At 56.2% G+C, this 26,303-nt stretch overlaps 1 protein-coding gene across 7 annotated transcripts in view; it reads right to left on the bottom strand.

Annotated features, from left to right (window-relative positions):
- Window positions 1-5,815: 5,815 nt before the first annotated feature.
- The window catches only part of NBEAL2 (neurobeachin like 2), a 189,235-nt gene continuing 168,747 nt past the window's right edge, over window positions 5,816-26,303 (bottom strand). For all 7 annotated transcript variants that reach the window (XM_030549816.1, XM_030549814.1, XM_030549817.1 and 4 more), the window contains 18 exons: window positions 25,907-26,014; window positions 24,649-24,744; window positions 23,126-23,250; window positions 22,427-22,567; window positions 21,409-21,539; window positions 18,778-18,887; window positions 18,477-18,594; window positions 17,181-17,278; window positions 16,839-16,955; window positions 16,334-16,423; window positions 15,487-15,596; window positions 14,557-14,729; window positions 13,976-14,070; window positions 12,904-13,020; window positions 10,411-10,572; window positions 9,617-9,765; window positions 7,440-7,575; window positions 5,816-6,803 (listed from right to left, as the gene is read on the bottom strand). In XM_030549816.1, the coding sequence (XP_030405676.1) occupies window positions 6,702-6,803; window positions 7,440-7,575; window positions 9,617-9,765; window positions 10,411-10,572; window positions 12,904-13,020; window positions 13,976-14,070; window positions 14,557-14,729; window positions 15,487-15,596; window positions 16,334-16,423; window positions 16,839-16,955; window positions 17,181-17,278; window positions 18,477-18,594; window positions 18,778-18,887; window positions 21,409-21,539; window positions 22,427-22,567; window positions 23,126-23,250; window positions 24,649-24,744; window positions 25,907-26,014 (2,178 nt within the window). In that variant the 3' untranslated portion in view covers window positions 5,816-6,701. The remainder of the gene's footprint in view (window positions 6,804-7,439; window positions 7,576-9,616; window positions 9,766-10,410; window positions 10,573-12,903; window positions 13,021-13,975; window positions 14,071-14,556; window positions 14,730-15,486; window positions 15,597-16,333; window positions 16,424-16,838; window positions 16,956-17,180; window positions 17,279-18,476; window positions 18,595-18,777; window positions 18,888-21,408; window positions 21,540-22,426; window positions 22,568-23,125; window positions 23,251-24,648; window positions 24,745-25,906; window positions 26,015-26,303) is intronic.

Consider the following 26,303-nt stretch of genomic DNA (forward strand, 5'->3'; position numbering starts at 1 on the left):
CGTCAGAGGGGGACGTGCTCTGGTTCTCATTAGAGGCTGAAAACCAAACAGATGGGCAGGAGGCCCCAGCACTGACCCTGGCTGAGGACCTGGAAGGAGGCAGACCAGGTCTGAGCTCTGTAGACACCTCACCTGGGGGCTGGAGCTTTAGCCAAGATGCCCACATCCCTGCCACAAGAGAGGGCCAGCTCTGGCTGGCTCCCAGGGAAGATCCTTAGCTAGTCCACCGACGAGGCTCTAGAGAAATGCCTCAGGGCCCATCCATGCTAGGGATCGTAGCTAGACAGACATTCAGAAGCCGGGCAAGTAAAACGGAGGCAAGCCCAGTGCAGAAAAGGGCTCATGCTTCCACGTCCCCTCCTGCTTGCTGAGATAAGATGAGATCGAGGCTGGGCGGGGCCCTCCCCCGAACCAAAGGAAGAGTCAGTCTCTGTCCCCCAGGGATGGCTGCCCACCTCCCCGAGTTTTGATTCCAGCTTTGGGCAACTTGTTTGCCATGCATGTGACTTCCATAACTGCAGTCCTGCAGGAGGCCCTGCCGCCTGCCCCGGTGGAAGAGTTTGGACGTGAGGGCAAACAGGTGTAAGCCCACTGCCGTCAGCACCGCACTAGGGCTGAACGGGAGCCCAAGTTCCTCTCTCGGGGCTGTTCCCCGTGGGACAGCAGGAGAGCATGGAACCCTAACTGGCAGGCAGAGGAATGTTCATCCAACTTCCAGGCTTCGCTGCGGCTCCAGGGACCCTCCAGCCTGTGGGAGGAGCGGGGGCTTTGATGGGCCCCTGGGAATGCAGTGTGCCCTCAGTCCGGCGGCTACAAGCTCCCAGGGGATCGCTGCTCTTGTCCTCCTGGACATTGCTCTAGGAGCAGGCAGAAGCCTGCCAGCCCAGGTAGTGCCAATAGGAGGCAGCAAGTACCCTCCAAGCAACGAGGGCACGATGGTGTGCAGATGCAAGCAGACCGAACTCCCGCTGCTGTGAGCGAGTGGGAGAGAGCCAAGCTGCTCCTGCACAAAAGCATGGTACATCTCATGCTGGCCTGGTGATGCAAGGGGCTGCAGAAGTCACTCCAGAACGCAGCTAGCCAGCATCCCACTCCAGCCTCAAAGTAGAGGCTGTACGTGGCTGGTCACGGAGTTTATAGGACAGGAACAACTTGGGAAGGGAGCTCTTTCCAGTATCTGACCTCACTGAATGGAGAAGTTCAACTCGGGCAGAAAAGCCAGTCCCAGACCTAGGCACCACTTCATGCCGACGTTGGGGGCTCAAGCAGTGCCAAGGTCTCATGCTGGCTCATTGGTTGGGGCACCTGTGGGGACTGAACCCCTGATCTGTGTCTAGAAGCACACGAATCTCTACAGCTTCAGCTAATGCACAAGCTACATTGAGACCCGTGTGAAAGTTTTAGACAAGGAAGGTTTAAAGAAATGCAGATGTTAAGTCCTCACAGCAACCTCAACTCAGCCCTGTTGCACTCCTGGCATCATTTCTCTTGCATAGTTCAATGTATTTGTAGGTTTTCCGAAATGATCACGAAGCGCCATCTGCCTGCACACACAGAAGGCAGGGCCCTAAATGTGTAAGTCATACACACAATATCCACTGTGTCGATATGGATGAGATTACACTGCTGCAGGAAACCCAAAAAAAATTACCCATGCAACTTAGTGATGGCCATGAGGAAGAACTGTGCTGGGAACCAGGACAACTGGGTTCGGCGCCCCGCTCCACCACAGACTTGGGGTACAACCTTGGGCAAGTCATCAAAATTCAAGACAGAAAGATCCCATATTGCAGATGGGTAAATCAAGTCTTCATTTACGGCTGTCAAGGATTTTGAGGTCCTCTTATGAAAAATGCTAAAGAAATGCAAAGTTTTATCACACAATAAGCGGGGGCAGTGGGGGGAGGAGGAGGGAAGGTCAAGGAGTGTATTCCTTTATAAAGTTTATTAAAGATCACATACACCGGATGTTGCTAGCAAACCGGACAACCCATCCCCCTACAGAATGAGACCATGCTCCTCTTCCAGTTTAAGGCATACAAGTTTTATCATCGGATTGTGCTTTATTTTGCTTTTGGAAAGAATCCGTAGACAAAGCTACAATAGAAATACATTTTTTCGAGCACCAAAAACACACCCCTTGTGTGGATTTGTCATTCACCCTTCTCTTCCCTGCGGGACAGTGGGGACTGGAGTGTGAGTGAAAGACCTGGCCGGTCCATTTCTCCTCACAGCTGGTTCTAAAGGAAAAGCACAGGCAATGGTCCCATAAACACTTGGTCAGAGATGGGGAGTCTGAATTCCTGGGTTGGCTCTCAGCTATCAACCTGTCCCTTCAAATTCTTTGCCAGTCTCCCCAAGCAAACCCTGCTCCATTCCGTAGAGGAATGAGAACTGCCTTCAGGTCTGAGTGGGATGCAATCTGGCACAAGGATGGCGGATTTGTTAACACCCCTCCACCCCAAGATTCAGGATCCTGGGAGATCAGTGTATAGCACAACTGATTGGCATGGAGGCTCCAACACTACATGCGGCAGGCCAGAGAGCTGGGAGTACCAGTGGTGCTACCCTGGTCAAACCACTTCCGTGAATTCACTCCCCAAAAGGCAGATCCACCATGAACTATTCACTTCCCAAAAGAGGTAGAGAAGTAGGGCTCCCACATAACCACCCCACAGTCATACCACTGCACACAGGGATCAGGCACGGGGGCCAGTTTTTTTTTTGTTTTCCAAATTTGGGTGCTTACGTTAGCTTGACCAACCGGACCCTGTAACGTAGACACTCAAGATTGAAGTCCAGGTTTCACATTGTTATTCCAGGGGTGGGTGGAGCAGGAAGGAATCTTGCAGGGTCAGAAGGAAACCATTCCCTTTGAAGGGGAGCATCCCAAGCCTGCCAGACCCTTCCTCACACAGAAGTCTCAGAGATCTGACCCAAGCATTCCTGTCTGAAGAAGACTGGAGTAGGAAGAGCCCTCAGCAAGTTGCATCCTGACTCCATAAAACCAGAGAAGGTACAAGCCAAGTGAAAGGAGGGAAAGAAAAACCTCTTCAAGTAGACAAACATGGGAGAGGCCAACCAGAGAGCAGGTACCCCTGGAATTCAAGCATCTTCACAACAGGGCCAGCAACGACCCCTTGAATTTCCCCTGGCCCGAGCAATTCTAAGAAGGATGACAGACAAATCCATGGTGAGGCTTGTAGGTCCCTTGGTGCTCTATAGAAGCTAGCAAGATTCTGGGAAGCTCCAAATACTTACCACCCCATTTTTTTGGGGAAAAAAAAGTAGTAGAAATCTTTAGATTTACATCATTCAAAAAAGTTACAAAAACTATATATATATTGTATTATACACACACAAACCTCAATACAGCACACGTGCTAAAAAAAACTTCTTCTCTACAAGTTGCAAATATTGCACTGTTGGTGGTTAAACCTTTATCACCCAGGGAATGAAGCTGAGAGCATTGCTTGAGCCTCTTGCCCAGTGTTGGTGGTTCTTGCCTTTTTTTGTTTTTCTTTGTGAAGAGAATTGAGGCGCTGTTCAGTGCAGAGCGTGATCTAACCAGCCACTCATCACAACGTCACCTCCAGACCAGTAGCAACCTCCGCAACAGGGTCCAGTGGCTAACAGTGCATTTGGAGAGCCTCTCTCCCCTTACTAGTGGCATTTACAGTTCAGCATCTGCAGATGATTGTCCCAGGCCTATGGTAGATGTTTCCTCCAGCGTGAGCCACAACGGACCCATGTCCTCTCCTCTCAGCCCTTGATGGAAAGAAGCTACCGAATGACAGTGTCCCAAGGTAGAGACTGTCCCTTTTTTGGTCAGGAGGCGTCACGGCGTGGAAGGTCCAAACAATCTGTAAACATCATCTGTTGCAGTTTGATGGAAAGGGACCCTGGAGGACCGACGGAAGAAAGTTGCGAGGATGGAAGGTGCCGCAGCTTTAACGACCCATCGTTATGTATAATAAAAGCAAAGCACATCGCTCGTTGCTTTGAGCCCCTCAAGAATCGCACTCAGATCCTAACGTACCTTGACCATGTCTTTGTGTTTCACATCGTCCGCCCTGCATCCCTCCCACAGATCTTCAGCAGGCACCTGCGACTTCTAGGAGAAATCCCTGGACATGGGGAAACAGCCTGTCTCCATATTGTGGCATTAGTAACACGGCAAAAAATACCTAGAGTATATGGGGGCAGGGGAGAGATCCATTTCCTAGAGCCAGGGAATGGGTTCGGGGGGAGGGGAAAGGACAGACTGCTCTTCAACCCACACCCCACCTGACTACAACCCCTCCTGACTCTAGGACTGTGAAGTTTCATGTGGTTCTGCAGAGAGATGGGACTGAGCTATGAGCTTTGGATCCAGAACCTAATCTCCCCTCCTCCCATCTCTGGGAAGTTCGGATCCAGCTGTTTATGGAGAACAGGGGCCCCGGTTATGAAGCTCAAGCCAAAATACCAACATCTCCAGAGTTCGAGGGGGGATTGGAGTCAGGCGTGAATTCCCAGCAACATCAAGCTAGTCACTGCCCTCTCTCTCCAAACCAAAGCCCAGCCCAGCGATGGGCAGTCACTGGCGCAGGGACAGCTGACTGGCATCAGGGCGCTGGTTATTGCAAGCATCAACATGATGCAGAAAGGCTGTGGGTTCCACAGCTCTGCGCCTAGACGCATCTGGAACATGGCCAGAGTAAAGCTCCACCAGCCTCTTCCACCCCTGGCTTACCTGACGGCAGGAGAGTTTTTAAATCAGGGAGAGGAAGTGTGGGGAACAACATGGCAGCTCCCTTCACCTTCCAGCTAAGTGTGAGTAACCACGTCCTACAAGGACCGATCCATCGCCCCTTGTTTGGGGGCCATTCGCTCCCAGACGCTCTGGGGATGGGCTCATGCCCTGCATCGTAAACATGGACTGTTCCATTTTCATGGGGACTGCTGGGCTCCCTGCACGAGCTATGTTTGAATGGGGAGATGCCCAAGGCACAAGCATCTACAAGCCTCAGACAGCTGCTTCTAGCCTAACGCAACCCCCACTCCCCCGTTCCGCTCGTGAGCAACAAACAGAGATCAGAGCAGAGATCAGAACCTCAGAGAAGGTGCCAGCGTGGTTTCAAATCTCACCATGACCAGGGAAGGAAAGTCTGTAGACTGGACCCCCCGCAAACCCACCCAGTTGGTTAAAAGCAGTGAAGGGTTGGCCGCTGGCTGCAAAAATAAGCCTCTTTCTGGGCGAATTCCTATTTACTGTGGCCACTTCAGTATCAGAAACAGACAGACTGATGGAGGGACAGATGGGCCTATCTGGAGGGGGAGGGGCATTTGCAGATGGGATCAACATTGGGCCCAGACTGCGAAGGAGACAAAAACCCTGTATTGCTTCATCTCTACTGCTGGAGCTTTCTTACTTCTGTTGCGATCTCTCTAACATTGACCTCCACAGGTTTTGACCGAGCCCTTCGGCTCAGCTTTGGCTCCAGGAGCCCTTATAGAGATGCTATGTTTCGAAAGCTGCTCTGCTGGGGAAGGGGCGGTGCGTGCTCTCTTACTAAGATCCGCCCTCGTTGGGAGAGGCAAACCCTGATCCCTCTTGCACCTGCGCTGGCCTGATCCTCTCCTGGTTGGGCGAGAAGAACTCTCCTTCCTGCTACAAGCAGGAGTATCCAGTGTGCAGCCAGAGAGGAGTTTCGCTACAGCCCCGGAGCTGCAGGATGAAGGCAAAGCTAACGAACGGCAGGGTTTTATTGCTGGTGAAGTCATCCAATGAGCCCCGCTGGCTCGTGCTCCATGGAACAGACCAGTCTTGGGAGACAAGAAGATTGTGCACATTTATTTTGTTTTGTTTTTTTAAAAAAAACGTATAAATCAATAGGAAAGTTAGAAGAGGCCCCACCAGCAAATGACTGGGGCCCTGGGAGGTGCTGAATTTGAGTGCCCCTGTCGGAAGAAGCAGACAAACCATTCTGAAGAATCCCAATGAAAGCGCAACACCCTTCTTTGCCAGCAGGGGGTCTATACACATCTTGGCTTTGGGGCTGGCTTGAGACAATCAGAAGGTATCTTTCTGGGCCCCTGGTATTTGTTGCCCTCTGAAATTCAACCCCTGGGAGGAAAACAGAACAGGCTCTTGCCAGTCTCATCACATTAAAGCTTTTCTGCAGCAGACTGGCCTCCTGCCGAAAGCAGTCCTTAGTTTTGGTACAAGTTCTCTACGTAGTGCAACAGGGTCTAGTTAAGGCCACCCAAGGATTGAGAATGCAGCGATGGTCATCGTCTCGCATTTATTGCGACATTTCCCCGCTGGGCGGCAGGGGGCACTGGCTGCTGGTTTCCTGGCCTCTCCGTCCAGTGAGAAAGTCACAAAGAATACTACAAAAATGTTTTCCACTTCAAGCTCTGCAGGAAACGAGATGGGCTGGGGGACACCAGATCGTCCCACGCGCACCCTGGCTCGGCAAGCCAGAAAGTCACTGGTGCAGGCCCCTGGCTCGGAACAGGATCCTGAGCTCTGCACCCTCGGAGAATGAGTGGTCGAGAGCCCCAGTCACAGCGATCGCCATGCTCCCAGGGGAAGTGCAGATACCTCCGAGTGGGGAGGCTGGACCGGCCCCCTCCGCCACCTCCCAGAGACCGCCTGCTGCAGGACATCTCTGCCCAGTAATGTTCTGGGGACAGGTCACCTCACATCAAGCCTGTCACTTGGACTCGGGCGGGTTGTACTCGGTTTCTCCGGAGGAGACCTGGGAGATCCGGCGCGTGGAACGCCACAGCCGTCTGTGGAACTGCCCAGTCCGCACCTGGGGGGAGAGAGGAATGAAAGGGCAGGGCTGAGGAGCGACGTGGAGGTGCTTTGCGGAGAGGGATGGGCTCGCTCGGTGGAAGCAGGGCCATAGTCTGTCTTGGCTATGTTACAGACCTGGCTTCTGTAAAAGGGGCCACCCTGCATCATGGAGCCCCTCCCTCCAGGCCAGGGTCTCATCACACAGCTGGGCTGTGCAGCCGCCCGGCCCCCAGGACACCCAGCACCTCAAGGGTTGGAGCCCACCCTCTGGCACAGATGAGCCGTCTCACTAAAGAGAGCAGGGTGGAGCAGACAGAACCTCTGTCCTAAGGTTCGTGCCAAGGCTTGGCTGATCCCAGCCATTTCACGCTCTGGAGAGGGGCCTGATTTCGAGCATTCTGCTGTGGGAAATCCAGCCCTGAAATCATGCTGCCCACGAGAAGTCAATCCCTCGGTCTGCAGGCAGCAGCTCTGACTTCACTCATGGCTATGGGCCCCTCTTGGCGCCTACCTGGGCTGGCCGGGAGTGCAGTGCCTTCCCAGTCTCACGCTCCTGCCAGCAAGGTGCACCCTGCCCCTCCAATCATGCAACTACTTCACCCACTCCCACCCACCTCCACCAAACCACGAGGAGGGGGCGGTCTCCATTTACCTCCGAGGGCTGGCCCGCTCCCACCACAATCAGCTTCCCATCCTCCAGCCCCACCAGGATGTGGCTCTTCTCCTTGGTCACAGAGACGCTGTGAACTGGAACCTTCATGGGCATTGGCAACACCGCTGCTTGGAGGCTGAAATGGCAAGGGGGGGTGGGGCATTTAAACAGTGGGGAGAGCTGCTGGGGACTCAGAACCGACTGTGGAAAGGGACAGCTGGGCAGGGGGCCCTGCCAGAGACCCCCCCAAACTCACCCCCTCTCCAAGATCTTTAAATAAGGGGTCTCTCAAAGCGCCCTGCTCATGCAGCAAACCGGCTCCCAGCTGCACTTCAAGCCAGATCTGGGGATTTTACTGCATTTCACGCCTGTTCACCCTGCCAAGCCGACGCAGTTCCTGGACAGGGAGCTGGGTCTCAGTCTGGCTCCTGCATCAGTCAACTAGCTGGCTAAGTCCCACTTGCAGGGAGAAATGCCACACTGGGACAACTGGCTTGTGCGGGCATCTGAGGGCAGAGTTTTATTCCACAGACCCTTTGGGACGGGGGCGACGCGTGAAAAGGAGAAAGCCAAGCTTGACTCTCAGATCCCAGGCTGGTGGGTAGGAAAACCAAACTATTTTAGTTCGCAAACAAGAGTCAATCTGATCTGGAATTCCTGCCATGCAGAATCTCACACAGGGCCGCCCGGTGGGGAGGAGGGGGCAAATGGGGCAATTTGCCCCAGGCCCTGCAGGGGCCTCCACGAGAGTTTTTCGGGGCCCCTGGAGCGGGATACTTCACTCGCACTGGGGGCCCTGGAAAACTCTTGCAGGGGTGGGTCCCGGGTCCCCGGAGCTTCTTCCGCTCTGGGTCTTTGGCGGTGGGGGGTCCGTCTGCCCCGGGACCTGCCGCCGAAGAGCCCCGAAGACCAGCGGCGGGGGGTCCTTCCATCCTGAGACCTGCCGCTGAAGACCCCAGGTCCCCTGAATCCTCTGGGCGGTGCTAATCCCACAAGGCCAGCAGGGGAAAACATGGGTAGTTCCAGGGGTTGATAAATCCAGTTTTAAGTGCTGTCCAGCAGCCCAGCCCTGCGCAGACAGTTACAATGGGTGATTCTCTTTCACCCACAAGAGCCGGCAAGACCAGATCAAACTGGACAGGGCCACAGGCAGGTTTGCCCCAACCTGCTGGGGAAGTGGAAAAAAAGTGCAGACATCTTAGTCCTTTAGGAAGAGCAAGAGTCGGGCTAATTCTGCCAGCTAATAACGCGAGATGTCCAGGCAGGGCCGGGGTGCGTGGAAAAGAACCGTAAGAGAGAGTGTTTTGACCCTGTGTTAGATAAGACTGGAACGCAGACTCCAGCAAGAACTGCTGAGAAAAGTAAGAAAGGAATATGTATAAACAAAATGCAGTTGTGGATCATTACTGTGTGTAACAGAAGGTATAAATGCTTGCCCTAATTGTTTAGCTTTTGGGAAACCTGCCATTGTGCACTCTCCCCCTTGCAATATTGTTTGAGAATAAACTGCCTCTGACATGTTGCAACCAACACAAGCATGAAGGTCTCTGTTATTCTTCCATACTGCTAACGTCAGCTTCCTAAGCTCTGCAGGGAGCCCTAACAGACACTTCATCAGTACGGACTCTATGGGCCTGGGAAACCAGCAGAGTATTTCAATTTAACCCCCAAAGAATAATTTCCACTCCCATTCATGGACTTTATGGCCAGAAAGGACCATTGTGATCATCTAGTCTGACCTCCTGTAGGACACAGGCCAGAGAACACATTCACCTCACCCCCAGATGGGACATGAACCCACAACCCCGCTTAAGAGGCCAGTGACTTACCCATTAGTACATTTCACGTCCCGTGCGACTGAGCATAAGGCACCAGCCACGCCCTAATCTCATCCTGAATAAAACGGGACATTAATGGCTGCATGAGTATAGCTCATCTGCGTGGGGAGCTCCTCCAGAAGATTGTAGGCTACCCTGAGGTGAAGAGAGGTGCAGATGCAAGACCCACACGCTATGTTATCGACCCACACGCTGGATGGTTTTAGAGAGACAGCGACGGAGGAAGAGCGTTCGCCGGAAGCGATCATGGCTGTGACACACTTGGGACCGTCGTCCCCTGCACGGGAGTGACACACGGCACTGGTGGTAGGCCCAGGAAACCAACGAGGGGACATTTACCTCTGAAGATCCAAGATCTGGAGAGAACACTGCATGGTCCCCAGAACCACGAACTCCTCGGTGACACACAGGACTGTGACCTGCTCCTCCAGTGGGACGGAGGAGAGATGCTTGCCATTGACGGAATAAAGGTGCAGGGCAAATTTATCCTTCAAGAGAAACGAGAAGGGAGTTGGGGGAACAACTGATGATGGGTCAAAAACTTTCCAAGCACATCTCTATTCTAGGACGCGACTGGGCAAACAGCCTCCGGCGTGGCTGCGGAACCATCTCTCCATGACTCCCCATTCAAATGGGCCTGGTTCTTACCATCACCAGCCATAAAGGTTCTGCAGGCCGAGCTATACCATCAGCAACGCCTCCCCACTGCCTGCAACAGGCACAACTGGAACTTGCTACCCCATTCCGCTGGTGATCATAGAATCATAGACTATCAGGGCTGGACGGGACCTCAGGAGGTCATCTAGTCCAACCCCCTGCTCAAAGCAGGACCAATTCCCAACTAAATCAGTGATGCATAAAGAAGGGGGGGACAGCGCCTCCTGCTGGGTGGTGGATGGGTTGTTCCTAGACAGGGATAAGTCCCCAGCTACATTTATTTGGGATCGGAATCTAGCTGCTGCTGATTGCTCCGAGGCACAGTGCCATCACCACAGCAGGGTGGAGTTACTGTCCCTTCCCTGCTGGGTTTCAGAGCATGTCCGAGTCGCCCGTCCTTGCCCACAGCGTCCCATAGGGAAAGGCCATGTTTGCCCCCGCCTTGCTGCTGGGCCCGCAGGTCCTGGCCCACTCACCTTCAAGGAGGATCTCCCCGCTACGGTGGTCTGGACGATGATCTGGCCCTCCAGGCCCACGGCGAGGTTCGAGACAGTGGCGGGCAGCGAGCTCTCACAAGGTGGCTTGATGGACTTCATGAACTGTCCCCGGCGGATGGTGTGGACAATGATGGTGCCATCCTACCACAACGACAAGGCCTTTCGGCTGTCACCAGGGCAACTGGGTGCTTTGCTCTCATTTACCATCAGTGGGCCCTCAAAGTCTAATTCCCATAGGTCTCTCAAAACCCTAGTCTTTTTCTCCACCTGCCCTGAGTCTTTCATGAGGTCAGCTACTAAAAAAACAAAGGAAAAGCAGCATTTTTCTTCTGCATAGTAAAGTTTCAAGGCTGCATTAAGTCAATGTTCAGCTGTAAACTTTTGAAAGAACCGTGTTTGGTTCAGAGTTATGAACATTTCAGAGTTACGAGCAACCTCCATTCCCGAGGTGTTCGGAACTCTGAGGTTCTGCTGTACATCTCTGTGTGTGGACAGGGGCTCTTGTTCTGTTGTGTCCCTAGCCTCTGTTTGTCAGAGGGTGGAGCTGGACGGCAGGAGAGAGATCACTTCATCATTGCCTGTTAGGTTCACTCCTCTGGGGCACCTGGCCTTGGCCACTGTTGGCAGACAGGACACTGGGTTGGATGGACCTTTGGTCTGACCCAATGTGGCCGTTCTTATATTCTAAACAACATGAAATGCTTATGTACAATCAAAGACCCTATAAAGTACGTCCATCAAACCTGGAAGATTTTTTGGTGTTCATTGTTAATAACTGACACTAGAAAGAGAGAGCCCAAGTGGGTGAGAGGATATCTTCTATTGGACCAACTTCTATTGGTGGGAGGCACAAGGTCTGTGTAGCTCGAAAGCTTGTTCCACTCACCAACAGAAGCTGGCTCAATACAAGACATTGCCTCCCACACCTTCTCTCTCTAAAATCCTGGGACCTACATGGGTACCACCACACCACAGCCTAGAAATAACAGCAGTTGTCTGGCACCAAAAGAAGGAATGTTGAAAGATATAAACACAGGAATAAGTTTGCATTATCCACAGAAATGGCTTAAAAAGGGAGAATTTCCAGTTAATAACAAGGGCTAATACTGAGATGGGATCCCAGATACTAATCAAACATAAAAAAGCCTCAGACAGGAAAAGGATTGAAGAAATGTGTTATAGGCCAGTGCCATCTACTGGAGACTGATGGAAGTGTAAGAGAAACAGAGCCAAAATCTGAGCACTCAGCTGTCTGTTAGAAATCAGAGGGTGGTCCCCACCAAGGAGCCCTGAAATCAGAGTATATAAAGCTGAGGTCACTACATGGGACCCCCAGAGTTGACTGAACCCATGAGGAAGCTTCTGAATCCCCAGTGCAATGGATGCCAGGACTGGCGGTGGGCAGTCTCCATATTCCAGCATTAAGAGGATAAGAACTGGGGAGATTTCGTTTCAGACTGAATCTCCCCTTCTGCTCTTGAATATAAGTAATCAAGTGCCCATTCTCTAAGGCAGGGGTCCCCAATGTGGTGTCTGTGGGTACCATGGCACCCACCAGGGCATCCATGTGCACCCGCCTACCGGCCACTGCACAAGCAGCCACCAAAATGCCATGAGAAGTGCCAATGTCAAGAAGTGACGCCTCTTGCTGACGCTCCTTCCCGGCGGCACTTCGGTGGCAATGCTTCTTGACGTTGCCACTTCATGGTGGCATTTCGGCGGCTGCTTGTCCAGTGGCCACAGTCCTCGGCAGCTAGTCATCCGGCTCTCGCCCCATGGAAAAGGTTGGGGACCACTGCTCTAGAGAGACCTCCTGTAACCATAGTTTAGAGTTGAATTCATGCTAGACGAATGCTCTCCTTCATAAGGCAGGCAAACTGGCCCAAGAGAGATTTGAACTGAAACTTAAACCAACTGCTTTTGATATTTTAAACTTGTCCGTTTTGCAACCAATCCATCCAAACAGCAAGGGCTCCAAACTGCCTTACAGAGAAGTGCACCCCACCTCCCTGGAGAAACACTGGCAGGGCGATGCATGTTAGGTACTGAGAAATGATGCTCGTAAGTAAATGTAATAAAAAATCTTGCTGGTTTAACTGCTGAGTTGAACCCTGGTCTTTGACAATTGCTTGCAAGACTGTGTTGGTGTGTGTGCTCATACCACGAGCACTGGGTGCACCTACATGTGAGTGGTGAACTGCTGTGGATATTAATCTGGTTCTGGATCAATTAATACAGTGCTGATTGGTTGTGTGTCCTGACTTGAGAAATACTGCTCAAGTGGAGTAGATCTGAAAAGAGCGCAGCATTAAATTAGGAAGTGAACACTCGCTGGACTCCGATACTGGCTACAGCATTTAGCCAACTGGCAAATCAAGTTGGCTGGAGTTCAGCTTTAAAATGTAACTGGCACCTCAGCAAACTCCTAACATTGACACCTTCCGCCCCCCGTGCACCGTGACACATCCTCACCTTCGACCCTGACACGGCCATGTCCAGCTCGGTGCTGATGGCGACGCACGTCACCTCGGCGTCGTGACCGTACAGGACTTGGACAGGTTTGGGAGCCAGGCCACTGGAAAACCCACCCTGGAGAGAGAAACCAGGGTCCGTGGGTCAGATCCTGAGCCAGTCTTGGCCCCGCAGCCCCTCCAACGTCAGTGGAGCTATCGCCGCTTAGAGTAGCGGAGGATCTGGCCTGGAAAGGCCCAGAGGAAACTGAGCCGAGGGGACAGAGCTGCAGCCAGATGCTGGGGATGGGAAGCATTTGGAATCACCGTGCGAAGCCACCAATGCTGCCTGCAAAGCCCCAGGGGCTGAGCGAGGCTGGAGGAATAACTACAGCCACACCCGCCAGGATGGCTCAAGAGAAGCCCCAGCCACGTGGCAGCGAGGCTGACACGTTAGGGGAGAAGAGCTCAGAATCCTTCCAGCAGGGCAGGCTGAACCGGGTAAGTTCCTATCCTCGTCTCCAGAAGGCAACCGGCCCCAGCACAGAACTGCTACAGAAGCTAGTATGATGGAGCAATCTCTGCTCGGGACAAGGCTGGACCAGGAGTGTGGGGAACTGGCATTGGGTAGAGCTGGGTGTGGGGGGCCAAAGCCTGGTGCTGTGGGCCAGGAGTGAGGGGCACTGGCAGAGCTGAGTGGGGAGGCCCAGGATTGGCATGGCAGGAGGTACTGGACCCAGGGCTGGCATGGCAGGGGTGCTGCGGGCCAGGAGTGAGGGGCACTGGCAGAGCTGGGTGTGGGGGTTGCAGTACCACTCCCACCAGCCAATCAGTATCACGTCAACCAAATGAACGCAAAAGAAAACCTTTGAAGAGACATCGGGGTAGCCTGCTGCCAGCACGCCCTCGGACCTACAGAATGGTGCCTCCTAGCCCAGGAGCGAAACATGCCGGGGATCTGCTTTCTCCCCTGCCGAACCCAAAAGTCACCGAGTGCCTTGCCAGGAAGTCTCCAACCACCCAGAAGCCTCCTCGGACCCCAGACCTGGGCTACGCAGCGGAGCACACCCAGCCGGAGCCGGTCTCTCCCTCACCTGCTGCAGGACCTGCCAGACCATGCAGGTGGTATCCCGGGAGCCCGAAATGAGGTAGATTCCGCACAGATCGAGCGCCAGGCAGGTGACCACATCTGTAAGGAGGGGAAGAGGAGACGTTGCTTCTGAGACGCCGACCCCAGCGCCCCACGATGCCGATCCCCACCCTGTTTCTCTGGGGCTCTGAGTTGGGGCAGAGCCCACCAGGCACTCTGGAGGGGGTGGAAGTTAGTGACCGCAGGGTGAGCAGAATGGCTCTTTTCAACCCCACCTGGTCCTACGGGCAGGTAACTCCTTCCCCCAAAGCACCAGGTCACAGAGACGAGCCACAAAGAGCAAGGGGTGGCTCCGGGGCCCAGGCTGGCCCGAAGCATTGAGAGTTTGCCAGTGTCTTCCTAGCGCCCCTGCAGGTCATGCCAGGGTTGATCAGCTGGGCACGGGGTGGAAAAGCTTGGGGGCTGCAGACTAGGGTGGAGGTGCATTAGAGGGATGGGCCACAGAACCGTGGCAGGATGTGAGTCCCTCCGGCCCACGCGCCCCACATCGAGTTACCCCCCCGCCAGCCCGTCTGGGCCCCATACCTATGTGCCTGGTGATGTGCCCGATGACCTTCCCTTTGCTCAGCGACGTTACACGCAGGCTGTTGTCCCAGTGCCCCCCGCTGAAGAGGAGCTTCCCGTCAGGAGAGACGGTCAGTGTCTTTGAGGACACCTCCACCCCCGGGGCGAAGGGGCCGGATAGGAAGCGCTGGGCTCTGGTGGAGGAGACAAGAGCGCATGGCTACGGGGCATCACCCCAGAGATCCGCCAACCCTTTGGCTCCCGGGAACTCTCCATCACGTTGTCAGCAGATTGCAATGGCAGCCAGCGTGGTGGGGGGTCTTGGAGAGGACAGAGGGCTGGGCCTGTGGGAGAGGGGGCATGGGACCCTGGCTGGCACAGGCAGGGTGGAGGGTACAAGCAGGACCCGGAAGGAGGCAGTTGATCACCTGCAATCCTGTGTCCAGAGAAGGCATTTGGGGCTGCCCCTTCAGAGGCATCCCCATGTCCCAGAGCAGGGAGGTGACCCATCCAAGGCACTCTGCCGGGGTGCCCTCCGTCCAGAAGATTTCTCTGTTCTCTCCCAATTAGCTAAGAGCAACAGAACTGGCCAAGGGGCTACGAGGACTGGCCCTTGGGGGGCGAATGCCAGGAATGGGCATGCACAGCTTGGCTGGGAGCCAGGGAGCAGGCTGCCGGTCGGGGGAATTTGGAGCCAGCTCCTCCAGGGGCGGCTGGAAGAAGTGGGATAGCGCTGTGAAAAGGACGCCGTAGGGTGGGTGACACCTGGAGGAACGTGCCTACTGGGCGGGGCAGGGGTGGAGGCCTCCATGGTTGCGCCACCTAGAACCCGACTGGACAAAGCCTTCGGGGACTCGGCGTTGGGGCTGATTCCCAGGGCACTGAATGGCAGGAGCCCGGGAGGGATCCGGTAACGGGGCTCCCTGCCAAGAGGCCCCGGCCCAGACTCACTTTGCATTGGAGATGGTGGGGTCTTTGGTGAAGCAGAAGTAGTTGGAGATGTTTTTGTCGTAGGGCAGCCAGCTGTGGGTTCCCAGCAGGCCGTTGGCGCTCACCGTGACCTAGGCAAGGAGAGGGAGGCTAGCAGGAGAACGCAGAGTGCGCAGCCCCCAACGTTACAGCCCCGCTCTTGGGAAAGTGCCACAGGGCACGGGAAGGCCCTGGCCGGTCAGGACCTCGGTTTTATGACTTGTTCGAAAGGTGCCCCCCTTCCTCCCCCAGCCCCTGCAGCACAATGGCAAGCAGCGGTATGGCCACCCCTACCACACTGGCTGATTCCGGGGTGTCCGAGCCGAATATCAACTGGGCCTGACCCTACCTAGCTATTGCAACCCGAGGCAAATCACCGCACCCGGCGGGATGCGTGCAGGACAGATCCCCTTCTCTCTCCGTAATAAGCCAGAGGTTAGCTAGTGCTCTCGGGAACAGCCAGAGCCAACGCCTGCTCGGCCCTCGTGCTCCATCGTCAGCTGCAGGAGGGAGCTTTAGTTTCCCCAGCCAAGTGCTGGAAGTTGGAAGGCCGGGCTTGTGGTTAAGGCCCCAGGCTCGGACCCAGGGGACCTGGTGGCCAGTTTGCCACTGACCCACCATATGGCCTTAGGCAAGTCACTTCAATGGTTCTGTGCCTCAGCTCCGGCCCTGTGAACTGGCAATCAGCTGCCCTGAGTGCACGGGGGCTGGGAGGATAAAATGAACAGATAGCAGAGGTGCTCCGATAGGGGGGCTACAGATGCACCAAGCTGAGAGCCCCCCGAATTCCCAGCCAACAAGCCATGCCATGCCCCCAAAGGGCACTCACCAGAACATCCGGGGAACCCTGCGTGATGAAGGAATGGGCCTGGTTCTTGGGGACCACAGCCTGCACCAGCGGGACCCCGTCACTGATCCCCTGCGGGAGAGAACAGAGAGCTCTGGTGCTGCTGCCAGGCAGCTCGGGGGCTGCCGCGGCCCCACCAGCATGCGCACGTTCCGTCAGCGCCAGACATTATCGGGTGTTTGTAGCGCCTCGGCACCCCAGTCACAGACCGGGATAAGGTCGTGCCAGGCGCTGAACAGACACACTGGAGAGTCCCTACCCCAAAGAGCTAGGTAACCGCACCATCTCTCTGGAACCCGTGTCCTCCCTCACCCTATATCGCCTCCTCTGGCCACTGTCACCCCATCACTCTCCCTCCCTCACCCCCCCCCAAAAGCATCCCTCCCTCCACACCATGTGGGAGGATTTCCTGGTAAGCTCTCCCAAGCAGGGCCTGCAGCTCTGGCCAGCCCCACCCTCGGAGCCCAGCGGCGAGGAGAGCTCTCACCTCGACGAAGAAGGACTTGAGCTGGTTGAGGTTCTCGAAGACGTTGGGGGAGTATGTGTCGAGCCGGGCCAGCCTTCTGGTGGCGTTTTCGGCTGAGAGGCGCACTGGGTGAGGTTCCTGCCGGGGGGGAAGACACCAGCGAGTCGGGAGGTGCCAGATCCTTGCCCCGAGCGAGATCCCAGAGCCCAGCCTCCCAGGAAGAGAGAGGAAGCAGAGGGCAAAAGGACCCAGGAGTGAGGAGGTGGCCATATATGGACTGAAGTCCTGGCTGGGGGAGTGGAGCTCTCAGGGCCTTCCCCTCCCTGGGGGTTAGCTGGAAATGCCCTCTCCGGCTCCCGATACCTTGAGCAGCTGGCAGGGGGTCTGCCCAAAGTTGCTGATGATGCCTTCCAAAGCCTTCCTCTGCGTCTCGTCGGCAATGGCGTCCAGGTCCACAGCCCCTGGGTGTACGGTAACATGGATTTGGGGACAAAATTGTTTTGTCCTTTATAGTAAAGTTACTTGATGAAATTGTTTTAATGTAAGTTTATACATTAAGGCTTTATACTAATTTAGTACTATTGGAGATTGCTCTGTTCTGCCTTGAAAGGATTGTTTTGTTCTGTGAAAAGTTGGTGTTTGAAATTATTGTGCTGTTCTGTGTGTGAATAAATGTGTGTGAAATGTAAATAAATAAATAAAAAACACGCCAGTGAACTACAAAAGAGGGGTGAAGAAACAAGCTGCCAGCATCATCATCCTGAGACCCTGATGGCTGGACGAGAGTGCAGAGTGACAACCCTAAAGTGTAAAGGCATCTTCCCTGAATTAAGAACAGGATACAAAATACGGAAATGGAAAATAGCTGTGAAAACCACATGCTAATGATGAAAAAGAAACTGCGAAAACAACTAGTTTGTGATCAATAATTCAAGCATGACACAGCAGGGTTCACAGGCTTACATAAGGATTTGTTGCTATAAAAGATAGGTGAGAATTGAGGAGCTTTGGGTTCGTCCTGCCAAGACTTCCCCTGGAGCATCACGTTGTGACAGATAGAACCCAGCTCCTGCTTACCTGTGATCAATCTAGCTCAGGGGTCGGTAACCTTTCAGAAGTGCTGTGCCGAGTCTTCATTTATTCACTCGAATTTAAGGTTTTGCGTGCCAGTCATACATTTTAATGTTTTTAGAAGGTCTTTTTCTAGAAGTCTAGAATATCTAACTAAACTATTGTTGTATGTAAAGTAAACAAGGTTTTAAAAACGTGTTTAAGAAGCTTCATTTAAAATTAAATTAAAATGCAGAGGCCCCGGACTGGTGGCCAGGACCCAGGCAGTGTGAGTGCCACTGAAAATCAGCTCGCATGCCGCCTTCGGCACGTGTGCCATAGGTTGCCTACCCCTGATCTAGCTGGTCAGTAGATTAATCCAGACCCTGGACTGGTAACTAGAACATCGACTGGCAGGGCAGTGTGTGTGTTTATGTGAGCACATGCTAGCTGCTTTCCTACTGTATTCTTCATAAACATGGTGTGTTGCCTTATAACCTAAAAAAGATCCTGTGTGCTTCTTATAAGCTAACCTGGGGAGCGAGAGACGGGGGTGCCATGAGTGACAGGCACCCTGCCCGCCCTGGCCTCAGCCCCGGCGCCTCTTACCCTCGTACGTGCAGTAATAGAAGACGTTGAGCGCCTCCACGGCAGCTGGGCCCCTCTGCTTGTACCCGAAGATCAGGTCGATCCACTCGTGGAGGTGGGCAGACACGTGCTCCGACTCCTGTTCCAGGGAGAGAACAGGAACATTCAGCGCCACGGGGACACGCCAGGCTGGGGACGCCCCAATGGGTCTGGGCCGCCTCTTAGGGAAACCCCAGGCCCCCGCCCTACAAGCTGGGGAAGCAGTGAGTTTCACAGGCCAGGTGACGGCTTTGCGGGATGGCCAGAGCCCCTGACCACTTACCAGCGCTTTCCTGTGCTTGTGGATGAAATCCTCCGGGGATCTTGCCCACTTCGGGAGGACGACATCATTCACCTGGTCGTTCGACATCTGCAGGCAGCCCAGGTCGAACCCTAGGGAAGGTGATACAGCAGGGTGGCTCACCATCCCCCTCCGCCGCATCCCATGGCACAGGGTCCGATCAACGGCCCCCCAGCCCCGGGGCCAACACCGGCTCGTGCTGGATGCTATAACCGAGCAGGAGATCATGCGCCAGCCATGGCACGTCTGCCGGGCATCAGCTCTATGCAGGGCAGAATTAGCTCCTCTGCGCCCCAGGAGCTCAGCCTGCATCCCAGCTCTGTCTGGAGCCCAGTAACGATGCGCACAGAGCTCTGGGGCACCCAACATGCTCCAACCCCCGCTGGCTTGGGCACTACACCCTGCATGAGCCAGCAAGCCCAGTGGCTACAGACAAGGACTGAGAGTCTCTGCGACAATTGTGAGAGATCAACGGAAGTGGAAGCCAGAGTCACAGAACGCATCCTGCCCCTTCAATGGAGGCCCCAAGTAGGCACAGGGCTGGCTTTAGGAAGTGCGGGGCCCAATTCGAACACTTACGGCGGGGCCTTGGCAGGGATGACTTAAAAAGAAAGAAGTGTAAAAAAAAAGCCTTCCATTTCTTCCATGTATTTACTTTCCATAACTATATAAATAATAAAATTGTATATTATGTATATTGCATCATATATGCTGTTGATTGGTTATTAATGACTGCCGTTTCACATGTGTGGGTCCCCGCCACTCCATGGGGGCGTGCACATGTGTGGGTTCCCGCTGCTTCCTGCCCCCCTCATTGAAGCAGGTGTGCAGGTTACTGGCCTGGGAACTGAAGGGCAGCAGTGGACATGGGACTGGTTCGAGGCAGGGCAGGAGCTGACTGGAGGTAGGGTCTGGCTGTCGGCAGGGCAAGGGGTGCGGGGCTGGCTGGAGACAGGGGGGTGTGGGGCGGGCTGGCTTCAGGCAGGGCCACAGGGGGGTGCAGTAGGGGTTGGCAGGGCTGGAGACAGGAGTATGGGACTGGCTGGCTTCAGGCAGGGGGGTGCAGCAGGGATTGGCTAGAGACAGGGCAGGGTGGGCAGTGCAGGGCTGGTGCGGGCAGGGGGGTGCAGCAGAGGTTGGCTGGAGTCAGGGCAGGGCGGGCAGTGCAGGGCTGGTGCGGGCAGGGGTGTGTGGCAGGGGTTGGCTGGAGACAGGGCAGGGGGTTTGGTAGGGGCTGGCTGTGGGCAGGGGGTGCAGAGCTGGCTGCAGGCAGCAGGTGGCGGGGCTGGTGCGGGCAGGGCAGGGGGTGCAGCAGAGGCAGCTGGAGCCCCAGCCCTTTCAAAAGTCTCCAAGCCTCCTCCCCCCCCGCTATCCCAGGGCTCTGGGGGCTATTTAAAGGGCCCGGGGCTCCCCTGCTTCTACCCCGCCCCAGACCTTTTAAATAGCCGTGGGAGCCCTGGGGAACGCATGGGGGCGGCGGGGCTCCGGTGGCTATTTAAAGGACCGGGGTGGCAGAGGCAGCTGGAGCCCTGGCCCTTTAAATAGCCCCCAGAACCCCCTGCTACCTCAGGGCTCTGGGGGTTATTTAAAGGGCCTGGAGCTCCAGCTGGGGGCCTGGAGCTCGCCGCGCTCCGGCCGGAGCTCCAGCCAGGACAGCGGGGCCGCAGGGCTTGTCGCGCTCCAGTTGGAGCTCCAGCCAGGAGAGCGGGGCAGCGGGACTCGTCGCGCTCCGGCCGGAGCTCCAGCCGGGGCCGCGGGGCTCGTCACGCTCCGGCCGGAGCTCCAGTCAGGACAGCGGGGCCACGGGGCTTGTCGCGCTCCAGTTGGAGCTCCAGCCAGGAGAGCGGGGCCGCGGGGCTCGTCGTGCTCCGGCCGGAGCTCCAGTCAGGACAGCGGGGCCACGGGGCTTGTCGAGCTCTGGCCAGAGCTCCAGCCAGGAGAGAGGGGCCGCGGGGCTCGTCGTGCTCCGGCCGGAGCTCCAGTCAGGACAGCGGGGCCACGGGGCTTGTCGAGCTCTGGCCAGAGCTCCAGCCAGGAGAGAGGGGCCGCGGGGCTCGTCGCGCTCCGGCCAGAGCTCCAGTCAGGACAGCGGGGCCATGGGGCTTGTCGAGCTCTGGCCAGAGCTCCAGTCAGGAGAGCGGGGCCGCGGGGCTCGTCGAGCTCTGGCCAGAGCTCCAGCCAGGAGAGAGGGGCCGCGGGGCTCGTCGCGCTCCGGCCAGAGCTCCAGCCGGGGCCGCGGGGCTTGTCGTGCTCTGGCCAGAGCTCCAGCCAGGAGAGTGGGGCCGCGGGCTTGCGGCACTCTGGTCAGAGCTCCAGCTGAGAGAGCGGAGCTGTGGGGCAGCCGTGCTCCCGCCGGCCCTTTGGTCAGGGGAGCGTGGCCATGGAAGACCCCGGAGCAGACCACAGCCAGGGTAAGTAAAAAAATTTAAAAAGGTGCCTAAAGCGCGGGGCCCTCTTAGGCGCGGGGCCAGATTCCCAGAATCGGGCAAATCGGTCTAAAGCCGGCCCTGAGTAGGCACCTCCCCATGCTAACCCCGGCGAGCCCCTCTCCCCGGCTCTCGACGCAGGGCACTCCAGCCAGCCCAGCTGCGATGCCCCAGGAGCGCCCGTTACCGTTCTGGTTCTCCAGGAAGTCTGTGAAATAGAAGAACTCCGGAATCAGCTCCTTCACATCCACCGGGTTCTCCATGCGCGCCTGCCAGGCCGCAGGCACCGAGTGAAACTGCCGGTCCGAGCAGTCAAACCTGCCGGCAAGATAGTAAGGCTTGGCCTAGTGGTGAAGGTGCTGGGTGGGCACTTAGGAGAACCGGGACCTGGACTCAGCTCCACCACTGACCCTTCGCATGTCTGTGCCGCAGCTCCCTAGCTCGAAGACGGAAGGGGCCTTACTGTCTCTTGCCAGATACCTGCCCGGCACCGAGCACCACAGAGCCCTGACCTGGGTGGGGGTTTCTAGGCACTAGAGCAATACAATCAATAACACGCAGTCTCCTGTCTTCCAGCGAGCTCCTGGGTTTACCGTATGGTCTGAAGAAATCAGCCTCGTCAGCCAAACCACTGCATCCCTAGCCCTCTGGCTTTCTTTGTGCCAGATAACACCCATGAGTCACCCAGCCACAGCGGGATACAGGGCCGGCCAAACTCTCTTTTTGCTTTATCAACTCAAAGGCAAGGCTCAGAATCGGCTCTGCAACACTTTTTGCAACAGGTAATATAGAATATCTAGCGCTTACATCAGCAGATCTCCCAGCGCTTCACAGAGGTACCATTCCCACTGTATAGCTGGGGAAACTGAGGCACAGCACGGGGACGTGATTTGCCTAAGGTCACTGGCAGAGCTAGGACTAAAACCCATCTCTCCTGAGTCTGGTGATCTATTCACTAGGCCACACTTCCTTGCACAGACATAAAGAATGAAGGGAAGAGGCTCCTCCCTCACTCGAGCACAAGGAACGTTTAAGAACAAGCCACAGGAAAGGATCCCCTGCCAGCGAGCTCTCAGGCTGCAGATCAGTCTCCCAGGGGACAGTTAGAATGAGCGAGGGGGAAGTGGCGATCCTGTGTTAGCAGGGCCCAGAGAAGTAGCAGGACTGTCCTGCCACGCCGGTGCTAGCCCAGCCCCGGATCTCACCGGCCGCTCTGCAACTGGATGTGAAGGGTGGTGAAAGGCTCAGTCCGGATCATGTAGTGCATGACGCCTGCCGCGTTGGAGTAGTGTGTGCCATAGTGAAACTTGTCGATCATGCCCGTGGAGTCCTCAAAACTCTCGTACCTGGGGACAGGGAGGGGAGGGGAATGAACAGAGAGCGCCACCCAGACACAGACGGTGGGGGCGGGGGGAAGAAGGAGGAGGAAGGGAACCCCAGCGGGGAGGCCAGGGTGACTTGCAACACAGCTATTGCCTTGGCCAAGCTGGTTTGCCAGCATGTGCTGTAATAGCAGGAGCGATTGCATCAGGAAGAGAAGACTGGCACTGGAGAGGGCACAGCCTTCTTACCAGCATGCCCCCACCCGCCTCGCTGCTTGGTGAAGGGGCTGGAGCAGCAGTCCTAGTGGCCCAGGACCTCTCTCCAGCCATGGAGCAGAGCGCAGGGCGAGCTCTCCTACCCACACACCACTCGGCCTTTTCTAGGCACGAGATGATTGCTCCATCTCCACAGAGCAAATGGGATCGGGAGGCATTGGTGATCTGCCCTAACTCTAGACCTTCGCTACCCCATGTGCTGGGATCGGACTCCTACGCCCAGGGCACACCACCGGCTCTCGGCAGCCGTGGTGACGCTCCGATGTCAGCCCCACTCCAGTCCCAGCGCCCGGGACACGCACTCACTTCTCTTTCACGTCCTTGGCATGTCTCTCGTTGGCCACCCCGATGGGTTTGGAGAGATCCCGGAACACGCCAGGGTTGCTCAGGTCCAGCGTCTCGGAGACGTAGTCCTGCAGGACCCAAGGGAACTACAGAGGAGAGAGGCCAGTCAGATGCCTGCCAACTCCTTACCCGGCCCGGCCCGTCACGGAGCCTTCAAACCCTAGCGCCGCCCGTGGTCAGACAATGGGGGAGTGGCACAATGGGCAGTTTTCCCCAAGAGCACAGGGCTAGCATTAGTGGCCATGCTTCTGCGGTGGGCTGGGTAGGCCCATTGGGCCTTCCAGACTCTTACAGGGGGAGACATTCTTGATCCACTGGGAGAGCCAGGAGGACACTATATGTAGGGGCATTGCCAGCTGATCGAGGGACGTGATCATTCCCCTCTGTTGGGCATTGGTGAGGCCTCATCTGGAGTACTGTGTCCAGTTTTGGGCCCCACACTACAAGAAGGATGTGGAAAAATTGGAAAGAGTCCAGTGGAGGGCAGCAAAAATGATTAGGGGGCTGGAGCACATGACTTCTGAGGAGAGGCTGAGGGAACTGGGATTGTTTAGTCTGCAGAAGAGAGGAATGAGAGGGGATTTGATAGCTGCTTTCAACTACCTGAAGGGGGGTTCCAAAGAGGATGGATCTAGACTGTTCTCAGTGGTGGCAGATGACAGAACAAGGAGCAATGGTCTCAAGTTGCAGTGGGAGAGGTTTAGGTTGGATATTAGGAAAAAACTTTTTCCCTAGGAGGGTGGTGAAGCACTGGAATGGGTTCCCTAGGTAGGTGGTGGAATCTCCTTCCTTAGAGGTTTTTAAGGTCAGGCTTGACAAAGCCCTCGCTGGAATGATTTAGTTGGGGTTGGTCCTGCTATGAGTAGGGGGTGGGACTAGATGACCTCCTGAGGCCCCTTCCAACCCTGATATTCTCTGATTTTATGGCTGAGCTCTGCATTACGAGGGGGTGAGGCTGGGCAGCTCTAATTTTACTCTCTTCTATAGGTTCGTACAGCCCTTAGCACAAAGACGCCTCCACCCGGCTGGCCTGTAGGTGCCACCCCACCACAGCTGTGATCTAAAGGGTTCCAACAGGACCCATCAATGTAGGCGCAGTACAGGTGGTCAGCAGCACCACGTGCTAGAGACGGCTGGGAGTGACCTAGCACCCACTTGGCTCTATTGCCCTTCATTAGCCACTCATTAACGCCTCGACCAATCCCTTCTTAAGCCCGTGGAAAGCACGGAAGGAGCATCCCTGCAACATGAAGGGTGGCTTGCTAATAAGCTGTCCCCAGGCTAGCGAGAGCTGGACTCGGACGAGGCTGGGGGCCCAAGCCACGCTGCCGGCCCAGGGAGGGAGCACGGAGACCAGACGACCACCCCGGAAGGAACGTCACGGGGACACTCTGAGCACCTAGTCTCCGTTCGCCCGCTGGCCCCAGGACAGACCGCTGACCGCAGCTCTGGGCAGAGGGGAAGGGCCCAGCGGACATGCTCACCACTGGGTACTGCGACAGGTCGTTGTAGGTGCGTCCCGCGATCGTATTCAGCTGCATCAGGTACTCAAAGTTGGAGATCTCCCTGTAGACCCATTTCTGAAACAGACATGGAAGGGCTGAAACAGGCTCTGCGGACGGCAGGGGCAGGGGGGGCAGCCCTGGCTGGGTGAGCGGGAGGGGAGTCGCTGCAGGGGGGTGGGCGGGGGTGGCGCAGAGTGACCATATTTTCCAAAAGAGAAAATGGGACACCCCACAGGGAGGGTCCAATGCCCCACCTCACCCATCCCATGGGTCAACCCAAGCCCCCTGCCACCCACCCATGCAGGGCAAGCCTAGCCCAAGCCACTCTCCTGGGCCCTCCCTCCCATGTGGGGCAGGCATTGCCGCTCGCCCCGCACGTTCTTCCACGCCCTCCTGGAGGTTGCACACCACTTTTCTGGCCCAACTGTGCACTTGTCCCCTTTGCTCTTGCCAACTGATCAGCTGCAAACGAGACAAACACCCTGTTTTGCCAAAAAAGCTGAGACAGGGCTTAAAAAAAAAAAGGGGACCGTCCCTGCCAAACGGGACAGGACGTGGGATCACCCTCTGGGAGTCACTGCAGGGGGCAGAGCCTGGCTGTGGAGCAGACTCTGCAGGGAGGGAGAGGGGAGTCGCCATGCTGAGGGTCGGGGGGGACCCTCACGGGGAGCAGCACAGACACAGGCTGCTAGAAAGTCAGGTCTCACCAGGGAAACTTATCCAGTGGATTCCCCCACTCCGCCATCAGCTGCGGGAGGCCAGGCTAGCAGCCGCCCATGCCTGAGCTCCCCCTCGGGCTATTTAACCCCTCAGGTGCCCACTCTGCCCCGGAGCACAATGACCCACACTGGGAGTGTGACCCCGCAGCGAGGTGGCGCTCACTTTCCCTCTGCGACCCTGAGCGACCCAAGCCCGTGCTCTGTCTCCCAGCGAGCCAGGGCCGGGGCCTCTCCCATAGCAGGGCTGGGCTCACAGCCTGGATCACGCCCTGAATGAGGTGCCAGCCTGGGCGGATCTCAGAACCGTGACCCAGCTGGGCACAGCTGACAGGCCCTGCACCCAGGGGCCTGGCTGGGATAGAGGGGTGGGCCCCGGGACCTCTGGCAGAGCCGGAGGCTGGGGGAAGTTTGCCAGGCACTCTGGCTATGAGGCAGCCCCGACGGACACACTCCGCTCTCGAGAGAGAGACAGGTGAAGCGGGCAGGAGGCAGCGGCTGCAGGAAGATGCTAACGGCACCTGAGTCAGTCCTGAGGCCTTCAGCAGTTCCTGGGGTGACCGGCTGCCAAAGTAGATCTGGTTGGGTGGGCGCAGGCCCAGAATAGAGGAATACACCTTATTTCTAACCTGCAGGGACAAAACCAGGTGCATGAAGCATTCAGAGGAGCACACGTACAGCGTCCAGTCTGCCCTTGAACAAGGCACCTCTCCCCCAGGGCCTCAAAGCACTTGTCCCAGGGGGTGGGGGGGATCAGGCTCTATCTCCATTTTACAGATGGGGAAACTGAGGCACAGAGGGGCGGTGACTTGCCCCTGGTCAGACACTGGAAGCTGACAGAATCCAGCTCTCCCGATGCCCTGCTCTAGCAAAGACAACCAGCCTCTCTGAGATCTGGCCTGCTCTTCCAGTAGGGGC

The sequence above is a fragment of the Gopherus evgoodei genome, chromosome 2 (genome assembly GCF_007399415.2).
Source record: "Gopherus evgoodei ecotype Sinaloan lineage chromosome 2, rGopEvg1_v1.p, whole genome shotgun sequence".
Taxonomy (NCBI): Eukaryota; Metazoa; Chordata; order Testudines; family Testudinidae; genus Gopherus; species Gopherus evgoodei.